Source organism: Suricata suricatta, chromosome 1 (assembly GCF_006229205.1).
Source record: "Suricata suricatta isolate VVHF042 chromosome 1, meerkat_22Aug2017_6uvM2_HiC, whole genome shotgun sequence".
Lineage (NCBI taxonomy): Eukaryota > Metazoa > Chordata > Mammalia > Carnivora > Herpestidae > Suricata > Suricata suricatta.
This window is the reverse complement of record NC_043700.1, coordinates 13,998,574-14,020,320: the sequence shown is the minus strand read 5'-3', so window position 1 is coordinate 14,020,320 and position 21,747 is coordinate 13,998,574. Positions and strand designations below refer to the sequence as shown.

The following is a 21,747-nucleotide window of genomic DNA, read 5'->3' as shown; positions in this document are numbered from 1 at the left end:
AGGTACTAGGGGTCAGGACCTGAACATATCTTTTGTGGGAGGACCCAATTCAACCAGGAACAGATGCACTTAGAACAATAGGTGGAACATAGCAAGTATGTTGACAGTTTTTATCTTTAATACCACAGTCCAGCCAGGGAGGTACTATTTTTCCCATTTTAGAGAATGAGGCTCTAAGAAGTTAAGGATTAGCCTCAACTCTCACAGCTAGAAAGAGGGAAGACCCCTGAACCACATACCTGTCATCTCTCTGCTGTACCCACCATTTCCCAGAGGCGGACAGACTGCCCGCGGCCTGGGTCGGTGTGCCCATCACACACGGTTGTGACACAGCCTTCCAGCGAGTGGCCCCAGAGGCCTGCCCACAACGCTTGACTCCGCTTCTCAAGCGCTGCCTCTGGGTGGAAATGTGTATGTTCTCAATCATTTCCCGGATTCGAATTTGTATTTTGCCACCTGTACTTATATCACCATGTTTCAGCTAAACTGATGTGCCTAAAATGTAACTTCATGTTTCACTTTTCAATGAGCTGGGGTTTTTAAAAATGTTTATTCATTTTTGAGAGAGAGAGAGAGAGAGAGAGAGAGAGAGAGAGAGAGAGAGCAAGCAGCAGAGGGGCAGAGAGAAAGGGGAACAGAGGATCCAAAGTGGGCCCTGTACCGACAGCAGACAGCCCGATGCAGGGCTTGAACTCACAAACCATGAGATCATGACCTGAGCCAAAGTCAGATGTTTAACTTAAGACTGGTCCCCCCAGCTGCCCCTCAGTAACTTGTTTGTTTGTTTTTTTAATGTTTTAAATGGTTTTTTAAATTTATTTTTGAGAGACAGAGAGAAGCAGTGCAAGCAGGGGAGAGTCAGAGAGAGAGGGAGACACAGAATCTGAAGCAGGCTCTAGGCTCTGAGCTAGTTGTCAGCACAGAGCCCGAACCCACAGACTGTGAGATCATGACTTGAGCTGAAGTCGACTGCCCAACCGACTGAGCCACCCAGGCGCCCCTTCGGTGACTTGTTTTAACAGCGATTCGATACGACTACCCTTATCTAATGAAAACACACATGGACCCCAGAAAAGTACAATGAATGACTTCAAAAATTCAAGGTTAATATCACTTTGTAAAGATGATTAAACATCGGAATTAGGAAAGCTTTTGTAGAAGAGAGAAATTCCTCTTTTGGCTCCTCACTGGCTGTGGAACCTGTGTGCTTTATAAAATAGGCTATGTGGGTGTTTTCTGCATTCATATTCATAGACATAAGTAAATGGTTAGAAAAGAAAGCCAAGCGGTCCCCATCCTGAAATCGGCATAATTGTGTGTTCCAGAATACAAAGATGACCACTCACTCCACTGCAGTCGTGAAAAGTGGAGGTCAGAGAGCATCGTATTGACAGGCGATCAGAGTTCAAGTTGCTTTCTTCCCCTTTGCCCCTGCACCCGTTCACCACTTATCAGCACTGTGACCTCGAGCAAAATACTCAGCCCTTCCACACCTAATACATACATTACCCAGAATGTTGTTCCTTACCTCTGAACTTACAGGTACAGGGGTGGACCAGCAGGCCACCCCTGGTCCCCTCCATTTCTGAGATCTGTGTGGGACCATAAGTACTCACAAGGCCCTGTGGTGGTAACATCAGACTTGGGTGGTCCCAAGTTAGGGACCCACTCTAGTGGTCTATGTGATTTTTGTTTATTTTTCATTTCACTTTTAAATTTATTATTTTTTAAAATTTAAATTCAAGTTAGGTAACATGCAATGTGGTCTTGGCTGCAGGAGTAGAACCCAATGATTCATCTCTTAACATAGAAAATCCAGTGCTCACGCTGAAAAGTGCCCCCCGTAATGCCCGTCGCCCATTTAGCCTGTTCTGCCGACAGCTCCCCAGCAGCCTTCAGTTTGCTCTCTGTATGTAAGAGTGTCTTACAGTTTGCCTCCCTCTCTGTTTTAATCTTATTTTTCCTTCCCTTCCCCTATGTGCATCTGTGAGTCAGAAAAAGATACAATTTGTTTAAAAAACATCTGTGTCTTATGGTTTTCCGTGGCTGTTGTGCTAGGCTTGTGCTGGGCCGTCTCTGTGTAGTTGTCTCACTCCACCTCCTCTAGTGCTCCCGGAGCCCTGGAGGCCGGTCCTCCGGATGTCATCAGCCGGACGGAGGAGGGTGGGGTCAGGGTAGTGGCCCCGGCTCCGGGCGTGGACTGGCCTCGCTCCTCCTCGGTGCTCAAGCCTGGGGCTGGGGTGCCGGCTGCTTGCTGCTCTGACCGTGGGTTGCTTCACCGTCTCCTGTTGGTTCTTCTGAACCCGGCCACCCTTTTGTAAACAACAGTCCCTCTCGAGAAACTCTGTGCTGGGACCTTGACTGAGTCAAACCAGGACTGTCTGGACTCGCACCAGCGGAGCAGGTCATTAAGAGCATCTCGCCCTTTAAAGAAAGTGAACGCTGAGTGATAGAAAGTAAAATTCTATTTCTGACCTGACGAAGCAGTACCCCCGTCTCCTCTCTTCACCATCTTGTGCTTGCCATAACCTCTGTGTGCAGGAAAAGGCCTCCCTAGCTTTCGAGTCCCAGCTCCTTGGGAGGCTTGCCCTGACTGCACACTGACGTGGCTGCCCTCACTCTGCATCCCTCCCGGCTCCGTGCGCGCCTCCTCTCCGGCCTCTGCTTCACCATTACTGCGAAACAGCAGCCAAGAAAGGTCACTTCTTAGCGCGACAGCTAAGGGTTGCCGGGTAAAATACAGCATACGCAGTTACATTTGGATTTTAGATAAACAACAAATAATGCTTTAGCACAAGCATTTTTGGGACGTACTTCCAGTAAAAAAAAAATTATTGTTATCTGAAATTCAGATTTAACTGGGAACTTTCCATCTTTCTCTTTTACTTTTTTTTTTCCTCCCTAAAATAAACCTGGCAACTCTAACTACATTGGCCATCTAAACAGGTGGCTCCTGTTTAAAGAAACTTTCTTCCTTCCTCCCTCCCTCCCTCCCTCCCTCCTTCCTTCCCTCCTTCCTTCCAGCGTTCTATGAGCTAATGAGTCTGCAAATTTGGGAGTTGAGCAGGAGCTTTTGAGAAAACTGACGTCTGGAGAGACATTCGGCTGGCAGGTGCTGTGGATGGAGAAGAGGCGAATCAGCGAGATGGATGAGGCTGGGACCTTGAGAGTGAGGGGACCACGGAGCAAGCCCGGGTGGGGGAGCTGAGCGGACTTAGGAGAGCTTCGTGTCTGACGTTCAGTGTGAGGTTCTGCACGTTGTTCTCTGGCCCCCACCCCCGAGTCCCCAGTAAAGCTAGTAAAGTTCACCGACTTGGGAATATTTTGTGTGTGGGTTTCTTTGTAGAAATGTAACACTATGTAGTAAAGAGCTCCATTTCTGGGGCGCTATGGATTAGGGAAGTCTAAGAGGTGGAGGGGCCTGCAGTCATGTGGGGCTCCTGGGAATTTGCAAGAATCTTGGTGGAAATGGTGTTGGAACAGATCATGTGGACAGCTCAAGGGAAAGGAGGCTTCAGCCGCTCTCTAGGTTACATCTGTCTCTACCCTAATTATAGCAACATAAGTTAATAACAGCGCTTGCTCTGTGTGGGACGTGTATGTGTGTGTGCACGCGCGCATATGTCCATGGACACACAAACACACCCTCGCTTTGTTCAGTTTGAGTAAACATAAAAGCCAGCTACTACAGTTTAGTTAAGTAATATCAGTTCCCCAGTAAGAGGATTCGGACTTGAGCTGCCACCCATATTAACTAAACTAAGTGTGGCAACCTTATCATAGCTGTCATCACAGAAAGTGTGATTCACCGCTGGCCCCTCAGTCCACAGATCACGGTGTAAATGACAAATGTGCATCACAATCAGTGACCAATCACATCACCTCTTTCAAAGTCTGTTGGTAATTGGTTGTTGCACATGTTACTTAGTTCCCACACGGACAGCAAAACATGTTTTGCCTCCTTGTCTCCTGGTGATAAACCCACATAATTCAACTTTAAATGCTCCAGGTCACCCTGGTTCTCTTCAACACTTGAACTAAGATGTGAGCATTTGCTTTTGACTACAAAAACATTCTCAATAATCCAGCAAGTCGATCAAGGAGCTATTTCAACTTAAAAAAACCTTTTTTTTTTTTTTTTTTTTTAACATTTATTGATTGTTGGGAGACAGCACGAGGAGGGAAGGGGAAGAGAGCAAGGAAGACACAGAATCTGAAGCAGGCTCCAGGCTCTGAGCTGTCAGCACGGAGCCAAACATGGGGCTCGAACCCATGAACCTTGAGATCATGACCTGAGCCGAAGTCAGATGTTTAACCGACTGAGCCACCCAGGCGCCCCTATTTCAACTTTTAAAACCCTATTGTTTTTATAATAGTTTATTGTCAAATTGGTTTCCATATAACACCCAGTGCTTCTCCCCACAAGTGCCCCCTCCATGACCATCACCCCCTTCCACCCTCCCCCTCCCCCTTCAGCCCTCGGTTCGATAAAAACCTATTTTCTTAGATGAGTTTTTGACCAGCCTGTTGATGCTACCGTGGGATATCATGAAGTTTCTTTAGCTAAGTTTTGGAAGAGAGATGACCTAAAACATGCAGCTGAAAACCTCCAAGCGTGATGGTAGCAGTAACGTGAGGGCAGTGTGGCAGGAGGGCGCTGCAGGAACGGAATCAAAAGTCAGAGGAATCCTAGCGGTAGTAGCTGATTGTGGGGATGCTCACACGGGTGTCATGGGAGACTGTCACTCTGCAGCCAGAGGAACTTCCTGAAGGTGAACTGACTCACATAAATGAAGAAAACAGTTGGGATGAAGAGGAGGAAGCTGTCCGAAAGTGACAGCACCAAAAATCTTCCCATTAAAGGAATTCTCAGAGATTCTTCATGACGTGGAAAAACAAAGGATCAAATACTTGAAGTGGATCCAAACTTTGAAAGGGTAGAACAGGGGTGCGCAGGTGGCTCAGTCGGGTAAGCATCCGACTCTTGATTTCAGCTCAGGTCGTGATCTCACGGTTTATGAGTTCCAGCCCCGCAGGTCGTGATCTCACGGTTTATGAGTTCCAGCCCCGCATCCGGCTCTGCGCTGAAGTGTGGAACCTGCTTGGGATTCTCTTTCCCCACCTCTCTCTTTGCTCCATGCTCTCTCAAAATAAATAAATTTAAAAGAAAAAAGAAAAGGAAGGACGATTTGCTAAGGCAAGGAAAACATGCTCACTTGTATCATGTTATATCTTGGGAAAAAGAAGCCAAACAGCATTCAAAACATTCTGATAAGTTTTCTTATTTACAAAGATGTAAGACTGTCGATATTTCTAATGTTTTAAATTATAATGTGTTAATAAGTATTAATTTTACTCTTTTCTTCATTTCCCTATGTTATTATAATAAGAGAGTTTCTAATATTTTAAAAATATTTTAATATTTTAAATACATTAAATAAAATTAGTAAAAATTTTAAATATTTAAAAAATAAATATTTAAATATTAAAAAAATTTTAAGGCCAAGGAACATTTGTAATTTTCCCCACTGACTATTAGGATAGTTTGCAGGGTTTAAGCTTGCATGGTCATTTTTAAGAATTTTAATTCCAGTTAGTTAATATACAGTGTTCTCTTAGTTTTGGGTGTACAATATAGTGACTCAACATTTCTATACATTATTCAGTGCACATCATGTTAAGTGTATTTTTAATCCCCTTCCCCTATTTCATCCCCACCCCTGTAACCATCTGTTTGTTAAGAGTGTTTTTTGTTTGTCTTTTTTTTTCTTTATTCATTTGTTTTGTTTCTTAAATTCCACATGAGTGAAATCATATGGTGTTTGTCTTTGTCTGATTGACTTATTTTGGTTAGCATTATTATACCCTCTACATCCGTCCATGTTGTTGCAAATATCAAGATTTCGTTCTTTTTATAGCTGAGTAACATTCCATTGTGTGTGTGTGTGTGTGTGTGTGTGTGTGTGTGTATACCACTTCTTTTTTATCCATTCATCAATTGATAGACACTTGGGCTGCTTCCATAGTTTGGCTATTGTAAATAACGCTGCAATAAACATAGGGGTGCAAGTATTCCTTTGAATTGTGTTTTCATATTCTTTGGTTAAATACCCAGTAGAGGAATCACTGGATCATATAGTAGCTCTACTTTTAATATTTTGAGGAGCCTCTTTATTGTTTTCCACAGTGGTTGCACCAGTTTGCGACCCCATCAACAATGCATAAGTGTTCCTTTTTCTTCATGTACTTGCCAACAACTGCCATTTCCTGTCTTTTTGATTTTAGCCTTTCTGACAGATGTGAGGTGGTATCTCATTGTGGTTTTGGTTTGCATTTCCTTGACAATGAGTGATGTTGAACATCTTTTCATGTGTGTTTTGGCCATCTGTCTATTTCTTTGGAGAAATGTCTGTTCATGTCTTCTTCTCATTTTCAATTGGATTATTTGTCTTTTTGGTATTGAGTTGTAGAAGTTCTTTATATATTTTGAATATTAACCCTTTATCGGGTATGCCATTTGCAAATATCTTCTCCCATTCAGTACATTCTTTTAGATTTGTTGATTGTTTTCTTCACTGTGCAGAGCTTTTAATTTTGATGTAGTCCCAATAGTTTATATTTGCCTTTGTTTCCCTTGCCTCAGGAGACATATCTAGAAAAATGTTGGTATGGTTGATGTCAAAGGAATTACTGCCTGTGCTCTCTTCTAGGATTTTTATGGTTTCAGGTCTCATATTTAGGTCCTTACTCTATTTTGCATTTATTTGGTGTACGGTGTAAGCAGATGGTCCAGTTTCATTCTTTTGCATGTAGCTATACAGTTTTCCCAACACCGTTTGTTGAAGAGATTGTCTTTTTTTCCCATTGCATATTCTTTCCTCCTTTGTTGAAGATTTATTGTAGTTTATTTCTAGGCTTTTCCATTATTCTGTTCCTTTGATTTATGTGTCTGTTTTTGTGTCTATACCATAGTGTTTTGATTATTCAGCTTTGTAGTATATCTTGAAATCTGGGAATGTGATACCTCCAGTTTTGTTTTCCTTTTTCAAGATTGCTCTGGCTATTCAGAGTTTTTCTGTGGTTTCATACAAATCTTAGGATTGTTTGTGCTAGTTCTTAAAAAAATACTGTTGGTATTTTGATAGGGATTGCATTAAATATTTTGATTGTTTTGGGTAGTATGGACATTTAAATAATATTTGTTCTTCCAATCCATGAGCATGGGATGTCTTTCCATTTGTTTGTGTTTTTTTTTCAATTTCTTTCATCACTGTTTATAGTTCTCAGACCTCCTTTGTTAAGTTTATTCCTGGGTATTTTATACTCTTTCTGGTGCAATTGTAAATGGGATTATTTTTGTAATTTCTCTTTCTGTTACTTCATTATTAGTATATAGAAATACAATGGATTTCTGCATATTAATTTTGTGTCCTGCCTGAGTACATTTATCAGTTCTAATAGTATTTTGATGGAGTCTTTAGGGTTTTCTTATATAGTATCCTGTCATCTGGAAAGAGTAAAAGTTTTACGTTTTCCTTACCATTTTGGATATGTTTTATTTCTTTTTGTTGTCTGGTGGCTATGGCTAGGATTTCCAGTATTGGTTGAGTAAAAGTGGGGAGAGTGGACAGCCCTGTCTTGTTCCTGACCATAGGGGAAAAGCTCTCAGTGTTACTATTGAGTGTGATGGTAGCTGTGGCTTTTTCACATATGGCCTTTATTGGTTGAGGTATGTTCCCCCTAAACCTAATTTGTTGAGGGTTTTATCATGAATAGATATTGTACTTTGTCAAATGCTTTTTCTGCATCTATTGAAATGATCATAGGGTTCTTGTCCTTTGTTTTATTAATTTTATGTATCACATTGATTGATTTGGAAAAACTGAACCACTCTTGTATCCTGGGAATAAATCCCACTTGATAGTGGTGAATAATTTTTAATGAATTGTTGGGTTCAGTTTGTGAATTTTTGTTGAGGACTACTTTGCATCTGTGTTCATCAGAGACATTGGTCTGTAGTTCGTTCTCTCTCTCTCTCTCTCTCTCTCTCTCTCTCTCTCTCTCTCAGAGTCTTTATTTAGTTTGGGAATCAGAGAATGAATATAGAATGAATTTAAGAATATTACTTCCTCTTCTATTTTTTGGAATAGTTTGAGAATAATAGGTATTAACTCTTCTTAAATGTTTGGTAGAATTAATCTGTGAAGCTGTCTGGTCCAGGACTTTGGTTTGTTGGGAATTTTTTGATCATTGCTTGCTGGTAGCTTGTTCAAATTTTCTGTTTTGTCCTGATTCAGTTTTGGGAGGTTATATGTTTCTAGGAATTTATCCCTTATCCCTCTAAGGTTGTCCAAAATGTTGACATAATTTTTTATACTATTCTCTTATAATTCTTTTTATTTCTGTAGTGTGGATTATTTCTTCTCTTTCTGATTTTGTTTATTTGATTCCCCCTATTCTGTTTCTGATGCGTCTTGCTAAAGGCTTATTAGTTTTATTGATCCTTTTAAAGAACCAGCTCCTGGTTTCATTCATCTGTTCTTTTGATTTTTTAGTTTCCATTTCATCTATTTCTGCTCTCATCATTACTATTTCTTTTCTTCTGTTGGTTTGGGGTTTTGTTTGTTCTTCTTTTTCTAGTTCCTTTAGGTGTAAAATTAAGTTGTTTATTTGAGATTTTTTTCTTGGTTCTTAAGGTAGACCTGTATTGCTATAAACTTCCCTCTTAGAACAGCTTTAGCTTTATTCCAAAGATTTTGGACCATTGTGTTTTCATTTTCATTTGTCTCCATGTATTTTTTTATTTTCTTTTTGATTTCTTGGTTGACCCATTCATTGTTTAGTAGAATGTTATTTAACCTCCCTGCATTTGTGTTCTTTCCAGATTTTTTCTTGTGGTTGATTTCTAGTTTCATAGCATTGTGATTTGATCTTTTTGAATTTGTTTAGACTTATCTTGTGGCCTATCTGTGACCTATTCTGGAGAATGTTCCATGTGCACAAAATGTGTGTTTTGCTATTTTAGGATGAAATGTTCTGAATATATCTGTTAGATTCATCTGGTCCAATGTGTCATTCAAAGCCATTGTTTCCTTGTTGATTTTCTGTTTGGATGATCCATCCATTGATGTAGGTGGGGTGTTAAAGTCCACTACTTTTATTGTATTACTGTCAATTAATTTCTTTATGGTTTTTATTAGCACTTTATATGAGTGTCTCATTGTTGGGTGCATAAATATTTACAATTGTTATATATTTTTGTTGGATTTTTCCCCTTTATGATTATGTAGTGTTCTGCTTTGTTTCTTGTTGCAGTTTTTGTTTAAAGTCTATTTTGACTAATATAAGTATTGCTATGTCAGTTTTCTTTTCACTTCTGTTTGCATGATAAATGCTTTAACATCTTTACATTCAATCTGCATATGTCTTTAGGTCTGAAATGGATCTCCTGTAGGCAGAAAATAGATGGGTCTTGCTTTTTTATCCATTTTGTCACCCTATGTGTTTTGACTGGAGCACTTAGTATATTTACATTCAAAGTAATAATGATAGGTATGTAGGTATGTAGACAAGGTAGGTTACTTGTCATATGGTTGTTTCTATAGTTCTTCTCTGTTCCTTTCTTCTCTTGCTCTCTTTTCTCATGGTTTGTTGACTTTCTTTAGTGACATACTTGAATTCATTTCTCTTTGTTTTTGTGCATGGTCATTTTTATGGTCCAGCACTGCCATGCAAAGGGAGAACTACATATCTATATGTATCTATCGCCATAATTATTACCATGCCCATTACTCTAATGAGAAAAATGGATGCTTCAGGGAATCTGTGCTACTTGTCTAAAGTCATACAGTCAGTAAAGAGTGAGTTTGGATTTACACTTATGCAATCTGCCTCCAAGACTTGCCCCCTAACCATTATGCCACACTGTTGTCCCTACCAAGCCATGAGCACTTCAAAGACGGAGACCATAGTTTGTGATCTTGAAATGCCTGGCACGGAAACATTTGATGTGGAATGAATGTGGAAAAAAAAGAATAAATGAAATAAGAAACTATCAAAGGGATTAACATTTACTATTTGAAAATAATGAGAAAACATTAAGACTGATTGAAGATGAAGTAGCAGCAACGACCTTGTAGGTCTCTATCAGTTATAGATAATATGGACAGATCCACAGTCATCTCATTTGTTGTGAAGGCCAGCCATTTCTAAGATGTTTGGAAACATATAATAGGTGCAGAGGATTATTTGGGTATCTGCTAAGAAACTTCTGGTGATGGTCATTATGTCAGAACACACTTGACTAAGACTTTGGGGAACAAAAAATGAAGGTTTCCTATCCTGGTCCTTTCATACAACAGTTCTAGGTGTGGAAACTATTTCACGAGTGTCCCTGCGACAGGAGACAGTGGCCTCCATGTTTACCACTGGCCTGAGTAGCCATTAGCTGCTCCCAGTTAAATGCAGCAGCTCTTAAACTGAGGCAACATCTGTAGATGGGCTTCAAGAGTCCCCAGGTCCTTCAGGTATTGGGTTGATTGCCACATTTTGTGTTAATAAGTTTACAAACTTTTGGGTCTTAGGGATAAGGGAAAAAATGCAACCGTGTTTGGAAATTTTTGTTCCAGGAGTTGCCCTCATTTTCACAGTGAGTAATACACCTTCTGGAACGAATTTTAAAGCCCTACTTAGCTGTCACTTGGGACGAGCAGAAGTAGGCCTTCTTTACACCATACCTGAAACCACCTGAGATTTGAGATTTGTGGTTTGTGTCATGTCAGAAAGGTTCCTCTTGAAGTCTTGAGGAAAGGGTCCAAATAATGAAACTACAGCATAGCTTTGTTTGGAAAGCCAAACCAGAGGAAAATCGAGAAGAGTTGCAGATGTATAAAAATAGATATGGGCCAGACAGAAATACGGAGATGAGAGTTTGTGGGCTGCAGAAGCCGGTACACTGTGTTTTGTTCTGTTCTGGTTTTATAGCCACCACATTTGGACGGGCAATAAAAATGACAGAGCAAGAGAGAGACAGGGCAGGTGAGGAAACAGCTTGAGTAAGAGTGAACTCAGATTGTTCCCAGCACAGACTGCCAGCCTCCATGTATTCAGGAAAGGCAAATCAGCTCATGTGGGAGAGATGACTCAGAGCAGATGTGAGGTGGGAACATACCTCCTCCTGCCGGCTTCCATGAAAAGCCACGCTTCCCGGAACAAAGGGATGTCCCTGGGACCAGCACAGCATCTATCATTGAGCCTTTGAAGAACACACCTTCTCATTTTAACTCAAGGCCCTAAATCCACCAAAAGAATAAAACCCACTTTCTAAACAGAGGCCTGAGGATAACCTTCTAACTGAAAGGTCTCCACGGTACACTTGGAAACGCTGTCACTCGCACGGAGAGAACTGGCCCCGGGATCTTCCTTAGGTGCCTTCACTCCTGGGAAGCGGGCAGGAGCCACTGTTCCAGCGCATCACTCCCAGCCTCTGGAGAAGTGCTGACGTCCATAGGTCCAAGTTTCCTTTAGAATGGATGAGCCGCTGTGGGCCAGCCTGGACCACCCTGTATGCTAGATGGGAGCAAGAATCAAAGCCATCCTTGGCTGGGGTCCTTGTCTTAAAGATGCCTCCCTAAAGAATGCTTTAATCATAAAGTCATCGGAGCTCACTTTAATGAGCAGGCGCCACCGATTCGACCGGCGTGTAAAGGGAATACCGAGGCTAATGCTACATCCTGTATAATGGGGAGGAGAGCGTGTCCACCGTGAAACAAGCCAAGGCACTCAGGTAACCCCAGGAAACAAGATTTCATCATTCGAAAATTTAAGATACGCCAGAACTGTGTGTTGACTGCACACATAGATCCCGTCTCTTCTCAGTGAAGCCCTTTGGGTGTTTCCAAAGAAACGTGTAAGAGGTAGAGAATTTAATGTAACTGACATTCTCTGGAAGAGTGTCCTCTCTCTTTCTCTCTGTCTCAGTGTCTCTCTCACACAGACACCTCCCACCATCCGGTCGTATGGCAGCTCTTTACTCCACTGGAGGCTCCTTATAACGTTTTTACCAAGAAAGCAGAGGAGGGCAAGAGAGTTTGCACCCTTTAAGGTCTAGATGGTTGAGTATGTTGAAAAAAAAAAAAAGAAGAAAGAAAAAGAAAAATATTTTACCAAACGAGATTGTGGCGTTTCTGAGATCTACCGTAGAGGTTATAATTCCTTAAACATTATTTCTGGTTGCTTCATTCTTCTCTGCAAGTAACACCTAGTGGAAGCTGCCTCACATGAGGCCCCTGCTTAGATTTGGGCTTCAGGCATTTCTTCTAAAATAGTCAAAACAGCGCCAAACAGAAGCAGAGATTCCTCCACCCCCCTCCCCACTTGCTATCTCTCCCCCTTATCCCTGTACCTGATACCCCTAGCCTTTGCAGCCCTTTCCTGTGATTCATCTAGAAACTCTTCTTGGTTTACTGACTTCAGTAACACTTTCCACACTCCTTTCCTGTTTTACACCCTTGCTCGGTTTCTGTGACACCAGTTCCAGATGAGACCCCTGCCCTGAGGAGGGATTAGAGGGCATCTATGGAAAAGGCCAGAAAGGACACATTTCCCAATGAATATTGTCACAATTATCTTGCCTCCTGAAACGGATGAGTGAGCATTAATAGGATAATAAAAAATGTTTTAGATACAGGATGCAGTTTTTGAGTAAAGAAAGTAGGTAAGAAATTATACTCATGAGAGGGTTTCCCTTGGTATTATTAAACTCTGAGATGCTTTAAAAAAGTAACAAGGTTAACCAATAATGCCCCTACATTTAATGAGTTAGAACATACTAGGAATTATCCTCAGCAAAAGAGTGGGCGAGAATCCTTACAGTTCTCAAGTTAAGGTGGTAACGTGGTCCCCCTCTTAGCCCAGCCCAAGGAAGCCTGTCTCTTTTATGCAAAAGGACCTCTGTTGAGTCCTGCATACAGGGCATTGGAGGATGGAGACCACATGAATTTATTTTGAACGTCTAAGGTTATCACAATGTAGAGCCCATAGAAGCCCTGAGTAATGTTAGTTGAAGGAACAAATGTAAGTTCCTTAATTATTGAAGAAATTGCTCAAAGTTTTTTACTTTATTTTTTAATTTTATTAGTTGACATGTGAAAGCTTTGGTCAGGATAAAAAAATCTAACTCTGTAGCCTTGGGTAAAATCCATTTTGTCTGGATCTCTGGGCTTTAATTAAAGCCTGATTTGTAGATGGCCTGGGTTTCTGTGATGAAATAAAAGGTTTTTCCTTTATAATATTTTGGGTCTCCAAGTTTTCAAAATGTATTTTATGGTTTCTCCTTGTTTTTGTTTAAAAATAAAGTGGGTGTAGCAATGAACCACAGGACTTTACCCCAAAAACCAAGAGCCCACTTTACACACTGTATGCTAGCCAGTTTGGCAATAAATTATATTTAAAAAATAAATACATAATTTGTATACTTAAAAAAATAAAAGTAAAGCATGTGTGTGTGTTTGTGTGCGTGTGTGTGCGTGCACGCGCACGCATATGCGCGCACTGCGTTGGGGTAGAGGTGCTCAAGAAGAAAGAACAACAGCAAACAAGCAAAAACAGCCCCCTGGTTTAAGCATAGTTGGTGAGCTCAGTGAAGCATGTTTCATCCTGATGCCAAATGACGCTCACGAAAATTGCAGCAATTTTTGATGCACTTGCCAATGTTTGTGTTATTTTTACTTTAAAGATGTAGCAGATTGCTCCAAAATAAATAATTTAAGCCTAACGTTTCAAAAGAGTCCAAGCGCTCGCATCTTTCACTTCTGGCTTCTCTTCTGGGACTAAGCTGTGCCCAACAGAAGCAATCCTCATTTCTATATAACACTCCATTTGCAGGATTGTTTTCTAGCTTTGTTTTCCAAAGTCAAATCTATTTTTCACCATTCTGTTCCAAATGTCATCGATCCTATCATTGTTCTGCACTGAAGCGATAACTCCTCTTATTCAGGAAAACAAGGGCGTAAACTCCCGAGCATCTAGATTCTCGACTGGGTGGGGATGGGCTTCGAAGGGGTGCTCTGGGGTGAAGAGCTCATCCAAGCCCCACAGGAATCTACAATTTTCACACTGATTCGTATTTAGATTTCGAGCCGTGAAGAAAAGGTCAAATTGTGCACACAATGTCCTTGGTGTAACTTACAATAGCTTGGCAAGTTCACTTCACATGACCCCATCTTCAATGATTAGACTTCTCATTGGATTGTCTTTTTGGTACAGTCTAAGAGAGAAGAAATATCTATGATTAAAAAAAGAAAGTCAAAAGAAAATCTTCATGCTGTTCTATACTTCTGAACTGTGCATGAATGGCTTTTATAAACCAAAAAGAGAAAATGAATTTTATAAAAAGATAAAATATAAAAAGACCAGAACAATAAACTGACCGCCTTCTGTTCTCATTCACATAGGCCGCCACTGTGAGGTCCATCAGATGATTGGGAACTACATGTGGGACCCCAGTACCAACAAGTCATTTGACATTGGCGTCAACAGAGACAGCCTGATGCCCCTCTGGTGGAACGGCTCCGAGCCTCTGTGGGTCACTCTGACCAAGGCCAAAAAGAAGGTCTACATGTACTACTGGCCAGGTGAGTGGTTGACATCCAGGCCTCTCCCGCCTTCCCGATCTCAAAACACCACGGAGTCTCTGAAGACAAATGAGGCAGTCGTCGTGTTCCAAGACCAACCCAGGTTTGGAAAGTGGGGCCTTTATGAGAAATATGTCTTATGGGCATGGTTTTTAAACTTGTGTTTTGAGCTCTCTAACATTGGACCAGACACTGTGCCCTTTCCTGATTTTCTTGGTTCAGCAATACTGCTGGAGTATAGGATGCTTTTCCATGTGCAAAATTTTGGATATACAAAGGAGATAAATTATGTGTTGCTTCTCTGCTTACAAAAGAATTTGGCATACTGTTTCTGTAGATTTTGAGCTCCCCTCCAGTGCTGAGAACAGGATTCAAAGCTCTTCCAACTTTTGGGGACTATAGGAAGTGAAGTCTCTTTGTATTTATATTCCTGTACCTGGTCGATCAATGAGGGACTAAATGACTTTACTTAGTGCGGTAAGTCATCGTGCAAAGCACCCTTGCTGCTGCGAGAAGTCTTCAGAACACTCTCGTCTTGGCAGTTAGAACCCTTTCATAAGGATGAGAAGATTCAGTGATAATAAAATAATCAACTTACAGGTGTCTTCCCTTTGGTGGGATTCATGCTTTAGGCGAGTGGGCAATTTGACTTTCCTACTTACAAGGGTGTAGACGCTTTTTTTTTTTTTTTCCCAAATTCTTAATGGTGTTACACTGCCGATTGCCACCATGGGAGAAGTTATCAGGGGGCTGGAAGAAAGAAAGGGATTAGTGGGGAGAGGCAGCCAGGGGAGCTCACTGGCAGCAGCCTGATAAAGCTGTGAGAGCACGGGGGGCTCTGGGGGCCCGTGGGGGCCCGTGGCAGGTGGGGGTGGGGAGGACGGAGAGAAGGACGAGCAAGCCGGGGCTCAGCCACAGATGGCCCCCAGCGAGGGCACGGCCATCGTGGGGTGTGGAGGGCGCTGGCAGGAGGCGGTCTCCTGGAGAGCTGCGCGGGGCACTCACGGCCGTGCCAGCTCTCAGAGAGGTGCAGAACACAGACAGATGGAAACCGTGGAAAGCAGACCCACAGCCGAGCTGGGGCAGGTGCCCGGAAAGCTGCCACAGAGCAGGGACTGGCATCTGTAGGTGAGCCCGTGAAGGCCAGAGCAGACTGCACGGATTCAAAGTGGGCATGAGAGCCAGTGTACACAGGCTGGCCCTGCTGGCAGATGGGACTTCAGGGGAGCCCTGGAGCGTCTTCAGAAGGCGCCTGGGATTCTGCCCAGAGCAGCAACCTCTGCGGACAGGAGAAGCAGCTTTCAAGCAAGGGGGAGGTTTAAGAGGACTTTATTACCTTGAGTGGAGACCCAGCTTTTCTCAGCGTGGGATGTGAGATTCAGGAAAGAAGTCTGCATCAGCCAAGCTGATCAGAGTCGCTAGAGGAGCCGAGCTCATGGGCCAGTCCGATGTGAGGAGGTCTCAAGCCAAGAGACGCACTTTGAGGTCATTCTCAGAAATCAGTATCAACAAACACAAGGGCCCACACGCATAGGTCTAGCAGAGGAAACAGATTGGGCGTGCTGCCTCGCCGCCTGACACAAATCTAAGGACCATCAAGATGCGTGTCACCCCAGTGCCGGCAGGGCCATCTTCCAGGCACCTGGTTAACTTAACTTCCTGTGTCCTGGAACGTGAGCCTTTCGTATGCTCCCCTCAGCTTCTCTACGCGTGATCTCCAGCCACTGGCCTTTCAGACAGCCATGGCTGGCAGTGCACATGAAGACGGGGACATGTCCTGAGGGAGACAGCTATCATATATGGGGCCTCTTTCTCCAGCTTTGCAAAGCGTCATTCTCATCCCAGAGAATCTGGCCCCTTCATGATAATAAACAACTTGAAGTTATATATCCTTGAATATCCCCCCCCCCAAAAATCTCAAAGCCAATTTGCATGTAAAATATTGTGTCTGCCCTCCTTAAGGGCCAGAAAGGGCCAATTATTTCTTTTGATGCATGGTTCAACAGCCAATGTGATATGACAAATATGCCTTAAGAGCAGTTTATAGTGTTAACTACTAGGAGGAAAGAAGCTAAAAAGAAAGCCTCCCGGAATTTCCTCAGCAACCCAAGTGAAGATTAGCTAAAGATGTGGCCGTGTGGAAGTCTTGACAGAAATTGGATGAAAAGTTCCTTGTTTTTCAGACACTGTCCAGTCCTTCTCAGCTGGAAACCCAAACAAAGGCTCTCCGAGAGCTAGGTGTTTCTGAAGGGCTCTCTCCCGCACCCTCCATTCTTCCCGGCCGTCAGCTGAGGGATTAATGGTCACTGCTACCCTTCCTTCCTCCCACCTCGGTCCCCTGCAGCCCTCCCACAGCTAACAGCCCCATGAGTGTTCATTTGTCTCTTCGAGATCAACCGAAGTGCGGTGGCGTTTCTTCTAAACATGACTTGATTTTATTTTTCTTCTCAAATCCTCTCCTCTTCCTTCTCCACTTCCCAGAGGACACTGTACAGACCCCTGGATAAGGTCTGGAAAATCTTCATTCCTCCAGTGAGCTGTGTTATGACACTTTGAGTCTCGCCATGAAGTCAATATTTAGAAGTGCAATTTAGAAATGGCACTAGTTCAAGCTTTCCTGTCAGGTAGATAAAGCAGCAGACGGAAAAATCCATCAGTGGTGAAGAGTCCAAAACAGCCCACCTTACGTCTCAAAGGAATTTAATATTGTAAACAGACCCTTTATTACCCCACCCTGCGATGCCACTGAGCTGTGCGGGGAGAAGTGCACCGTGGGGCAGGGCCCACATCAGACATCTCTCTGGGACACCCGAAGAGATCATCCGGGCACTGCAGAGCTGGGGGCTAATTGTTCTGGGAAGGCCGAGAGCTGAGCCGGTGTTGTTCACTGAATGTGTCCCTGCTCCATCCGTCCGGTTTGAGATCAGAGCAGAGGAATTTTACTGGGGGAAAAGGAGGAGGCTCGAGTATTCACTTCATATGAAGGGGAGCCCAAAGCAGAGAAGGATCAAGGAGGAGAAATGAGACGGAAATGGCAGGATAAGTAAGATGCTGTGTGGGAACCGAGTGCGAGTTCCTTGGACAGTCAGTGCTGCCGCACATAGTGGCCGTGGTTTTGGAGTTTGTTCTTACAGCTCTCATGACATACAAAAACGGGACAAAAATTAGCAACTTTTTAGGAGTCTGTGGGTAAAATTCTTTGGAGTGTTCGAAGAGTCTGAGATCTCCATCATTTATCATGCATTTTGTAGTGTTAACTCCGTACAGCCAGGCGGTCCTGGGGACTTGGGAGCAATTATTCATACGGCCCTGGGCCGTGTTAGGCCTGAGTCTGGGCTCTTCTATGGACCCCTTCCTGTCCCGTGCAAGTGTTCAGATAAATAGAGAACCTTTTGTGTGAGGAACCTTCCCTTCCCTACTTGCCGGAGGTGGGCTGGGTGGGGGCGTTCTGGGTGGGTATCTGGCTCAGCTCCTGGCCAGTTTTGGTTGCTACCAGCAAGGTGATTCCATCTGCATCAGAAGGAGACACATGTTAGTGTGGATGGAGGGTTGTGGATTATTCACAGCGTCTTTCCCTCTCCTGCCCTGGTGGGTTCCTGACAGCCTTCAGCTGGGCTGAGCTTAAGAGGCATACACCGCACAGGGAAAACTAGGGGCCCGGCACCAATTCTACAAATGTGAGAGTTAACATTGTATGCGGCTCAGGTCTTTAATTCTATGAACAGGACTCCAAATTATCTGGATAAAAACTGAATTTTTTTTTTTCAGAAAATACTTGACATTCAAATGCAAGGGATTCAGAGTGAGAATTTTCCAATAATATCACCAATTTAGCATTAGACTTTAAGATGTATGTAAGTTTAGAACCCAGAGGGGCCTTAGGATGTAGTTTTCTGATGCCTCCACTTGTAAATCAAGGCCCTGTTAGGAAAATGACCAAAACTGTGGATCCCCTCTGCGGAAGAACCCTCCCGTGCATACAGCACTCATGATTTTGTGCTCATGTGACACAAGAGGCTACAGGGACGAGCACTGGGAGGTGGCCTTTGACAGAGCAACATGTGTATATCTAATCTGTATCGAATTGATTTGATTTTCTTCATGTGATAGAAACATGGTTAAACATCACCACAACACCAAATGAAATCCGGGATCCCGTAATTCATCCTGTCTGGCCAGAGTGGGCTTGGGTCAAAACCCTGGAAGACTCTTTGGGTTGAATTCACCTTGAGTCATTTCCTCTGTCTGTTGGAACTTTGGTAAGGTCAGCATCACCAATGTTTCTGTCTGTGTCAGCAAGAAAAGGATTACGAATTCTCATTTCAAGCTGGAGGTTGTCTCAAGAAGGGACCTTCAGAGCGTCCTGCAGGGCTCCTGGGCGTCGGCCGCCTGTGCCGCAGAGGAAGCGGAGAGGCGGTGCCCCTCTGGCCCGCTGCCCGCCCGAGCGGTTCCTCCGGGCCTCCGTGCTGTCCGGCGGCATCCCAGCCAGAAGAGCTCGTAGTTTCACGTCCATTATGGTAATTACAGAGCCTGAAAGAAATCCAGGGATGAACTTCGATTCTTCACAAGTCATGGCAAATCTGCTTCTTCATAAAACATCTTCAAAGGGTGTGACTCCAGGCCCTGGAATCAGCTCTCGGGAGACAGCTGTGAGGAAAACCAGACCCGGGCTCTCCTGCCTCCCTTCTCCCCTCCCTCCAGGAACTCCCCATCCTGTGGAGACAGATGATCATCTTATCCTTGCCCAAATGAACACGTATAAAACCCACTTGTTTAAAGCATAATAATGAAAAGTGTGTTGCACTGTGACATCATCTAATAAGAGATGGTGACACCTTGGGTAAGCTGGGGGTCAGGGGAAGGAGCACGCAGGCTGAGGGGACCACAGTGTTAGGTCTGGAAGGGGTGGGAGAAGCATGGCAGGCCCAGGGACCAGAGGTGGGGAGACGGGTGTGCGGTGGAGGAGGTGGAGAGAGGGCCAGGCCAGGTTCTGTGGGCCAGGCTGGAGAATTTGTCCCTGCCCTTAGAGGAATAGGTCCCTGGAAGGCTTTGAGGAAGAAAGCGGCAGTGTCACACTTGCATTTTGACAAGACCACTCTGGCCGCTCCATGGAGAATGGAACGTGGTACCCAGAGTAGATGGAATAGTCTGGAAGCTCTTGTGTGGGCCCAGGAAGGGGGTGAGAATAGCTTGGACTAGCGTTACAGAAGTGGTGACCAGTGGAATGCCTGGGAACACGTTTAGGAATTAAAGTCGCCAGAACCCCGGTGATGAATAAGACTGAGCGGTGACAGGCAGGACACCTGGCTTCTGGCTGACAGAACTGTAGGGACGGCGAGGCTTCGCCTCAGTGGGGGACTGAAAGGAGAGACGTTGGGAGGCAGAGGCCCTGGGTTGGTGCTGACACGTGTGCAGTGGGCGCGTCTGGAGCTCAGGGAAGAGAAGCTGGAGGCACAGAGGTGTGGTTCGGGGCAGGGGCGTCAGGGGTCGTTGACGCTGGGCCTTCTGGAAGCTTACCCAGGGAGAGAGCAGGCCTGAGGAGAGGAGAGGGTCCCAGACACACAGCCTTGAGGAAGTTAATGATAAGATGGAGGTGAGCCTGCAGAGGAAACAAAAGGGTAGCTTGAGAAGCAGGAGAAAACACAGGAGTTGCGAAATGTCTAATAGAGACAGCGGGGGGCGTTGGGGGGCTCAGTCCGTTAAGCGTCAGACTTTGACTCAGGTCATGATCTCATGGTGCGTGGGTATGAGCCGCTCGTCGGGCTCGCTGCTGTCAGCACAGAGCCCACTGGGGTCCTCTGTCCCTCTCTCTCTGCGCCTTCCTCCTTGCGCACTCTCTTTCAAAAATAAATCTTAAAAAAAATAGAAAATGAACTGAGAGTTGAAGGGGAAGGGGGAGGGGGAAAGAGATGGTGGTGATGGTGGAGGGCACAAATGGGGAAGAGCACTGGGTATTGTATGGAAAACAATTTGACAATAAAATATGGAAAAAAAATAAGAACAATGATATCCCTTTAAAAAGGAGCCTAATAAGGGACTTGGTCTCCTCTGAGAAGGCAGGGAAAGGTGTCACTCAGAGAGTGACTCCACTTGAAATCTATTGGCACATGGTCGTTACAGAAACCGAAGGAATACTGTGGTTTTGAGATGGGAATGGCGGTCGTCAGTGCTCCCTTTGAGGGACGTTAAGTGGCCCGCAAGGAGAGCAGCCGGGCTTACTGTCGGGGATGTCACTGGCAAGCTCTGAACTCCGAGTTGTTTAACTTCCTTTAACGTTTTCTAATTTAGACTAATAGTAATTATTAATAATACAAGGTATCCTTTAATTTCTACCCACTGCAAGAGAATCCTGACCTTGCTCATGATGATGATGATTACGCTAATGATACTTCATCTGGAATTGGTTTTGAAGAAAACAAAATATACAAATAATAAAACTTGCCATGAGTTTTCCCGCAAAGACACTTTTCAGTTAAACAGGAAAAAAGTTTTGAGAAAGAATAGCCAACACTTCTTTTTCTGGTTAGTGATTGCTTCGGATGCCATTTAGGAGTTGGTACGGTGTTCGGGTCGGGGGGCAGACAAGTGGGCAGTGCCCGAACCCCAGGGGTGTTGTGATTAGAGCAGGCACAGGGTATTGAATGGTCATTAGGCCTGATCTCGAGGAGCATTGGAGGCAGAGGAACGGATCGTGTGCTGTGGTTCAAAGACAAAGCCAGCAAGGGCTGTGACTGATTAAGGGACGTGAAGAGATAGAAAACCGGCAATGGCCACATCTTTAAGTACTTATATGCTGTGTAAAGAATTGAGTCTAAGGGACTATTAGTGAGTTAGGATCAGTTGCAGAGACAGATAAGCCTCAAAGTCTCAGGGCTTAACCCAGTAGTTTACCTTTCGCCCACAGAAAGTTCAAAACGAGTGATCCTGATCAGCCGTTGACTCACCCAGTAGCCACGCAGACACTGCCGGGGACTGAAATGCGTCCCCCCACCCCCCCATTTTGTATCTTGGAGCCCCAGTCCCCAGTGCGATGATATTTGGGGGCGGGGCCTTTGGAAGGCGATTAGGTTTAGCTGAAGGATGAGGAGAGGGCTTCCATGATGTCCTTGACCAT

The 21,747-nt window shown here is 44.0% G+C and overlaps 1 protein-coding gene across 1 annotated transcript in view; it reads left to right on the top strand.

Annotated features, from left to right (window-relative positions):
• The window catches only part of ENPP6 (ectonucleotide pyrophosphatase/phosphodiesterase 6), a 114,439-nt gene that overhangs the window by 38,916 nt on the left and 53,776 nt on the right, over positions 1 to 21,747 (top strand). The window contains exon 2 of the mRNA XM_029934385.1: positions 14,454 to 14,633. Within this exon, the coding sequence (XP_029790245.1) occupies positions 14,454 to 14,633 (180 nt within the window). The remainder of the gene's footprint in view (positions 1 to 14,453; positions 14,634 to 21,747) is intronic.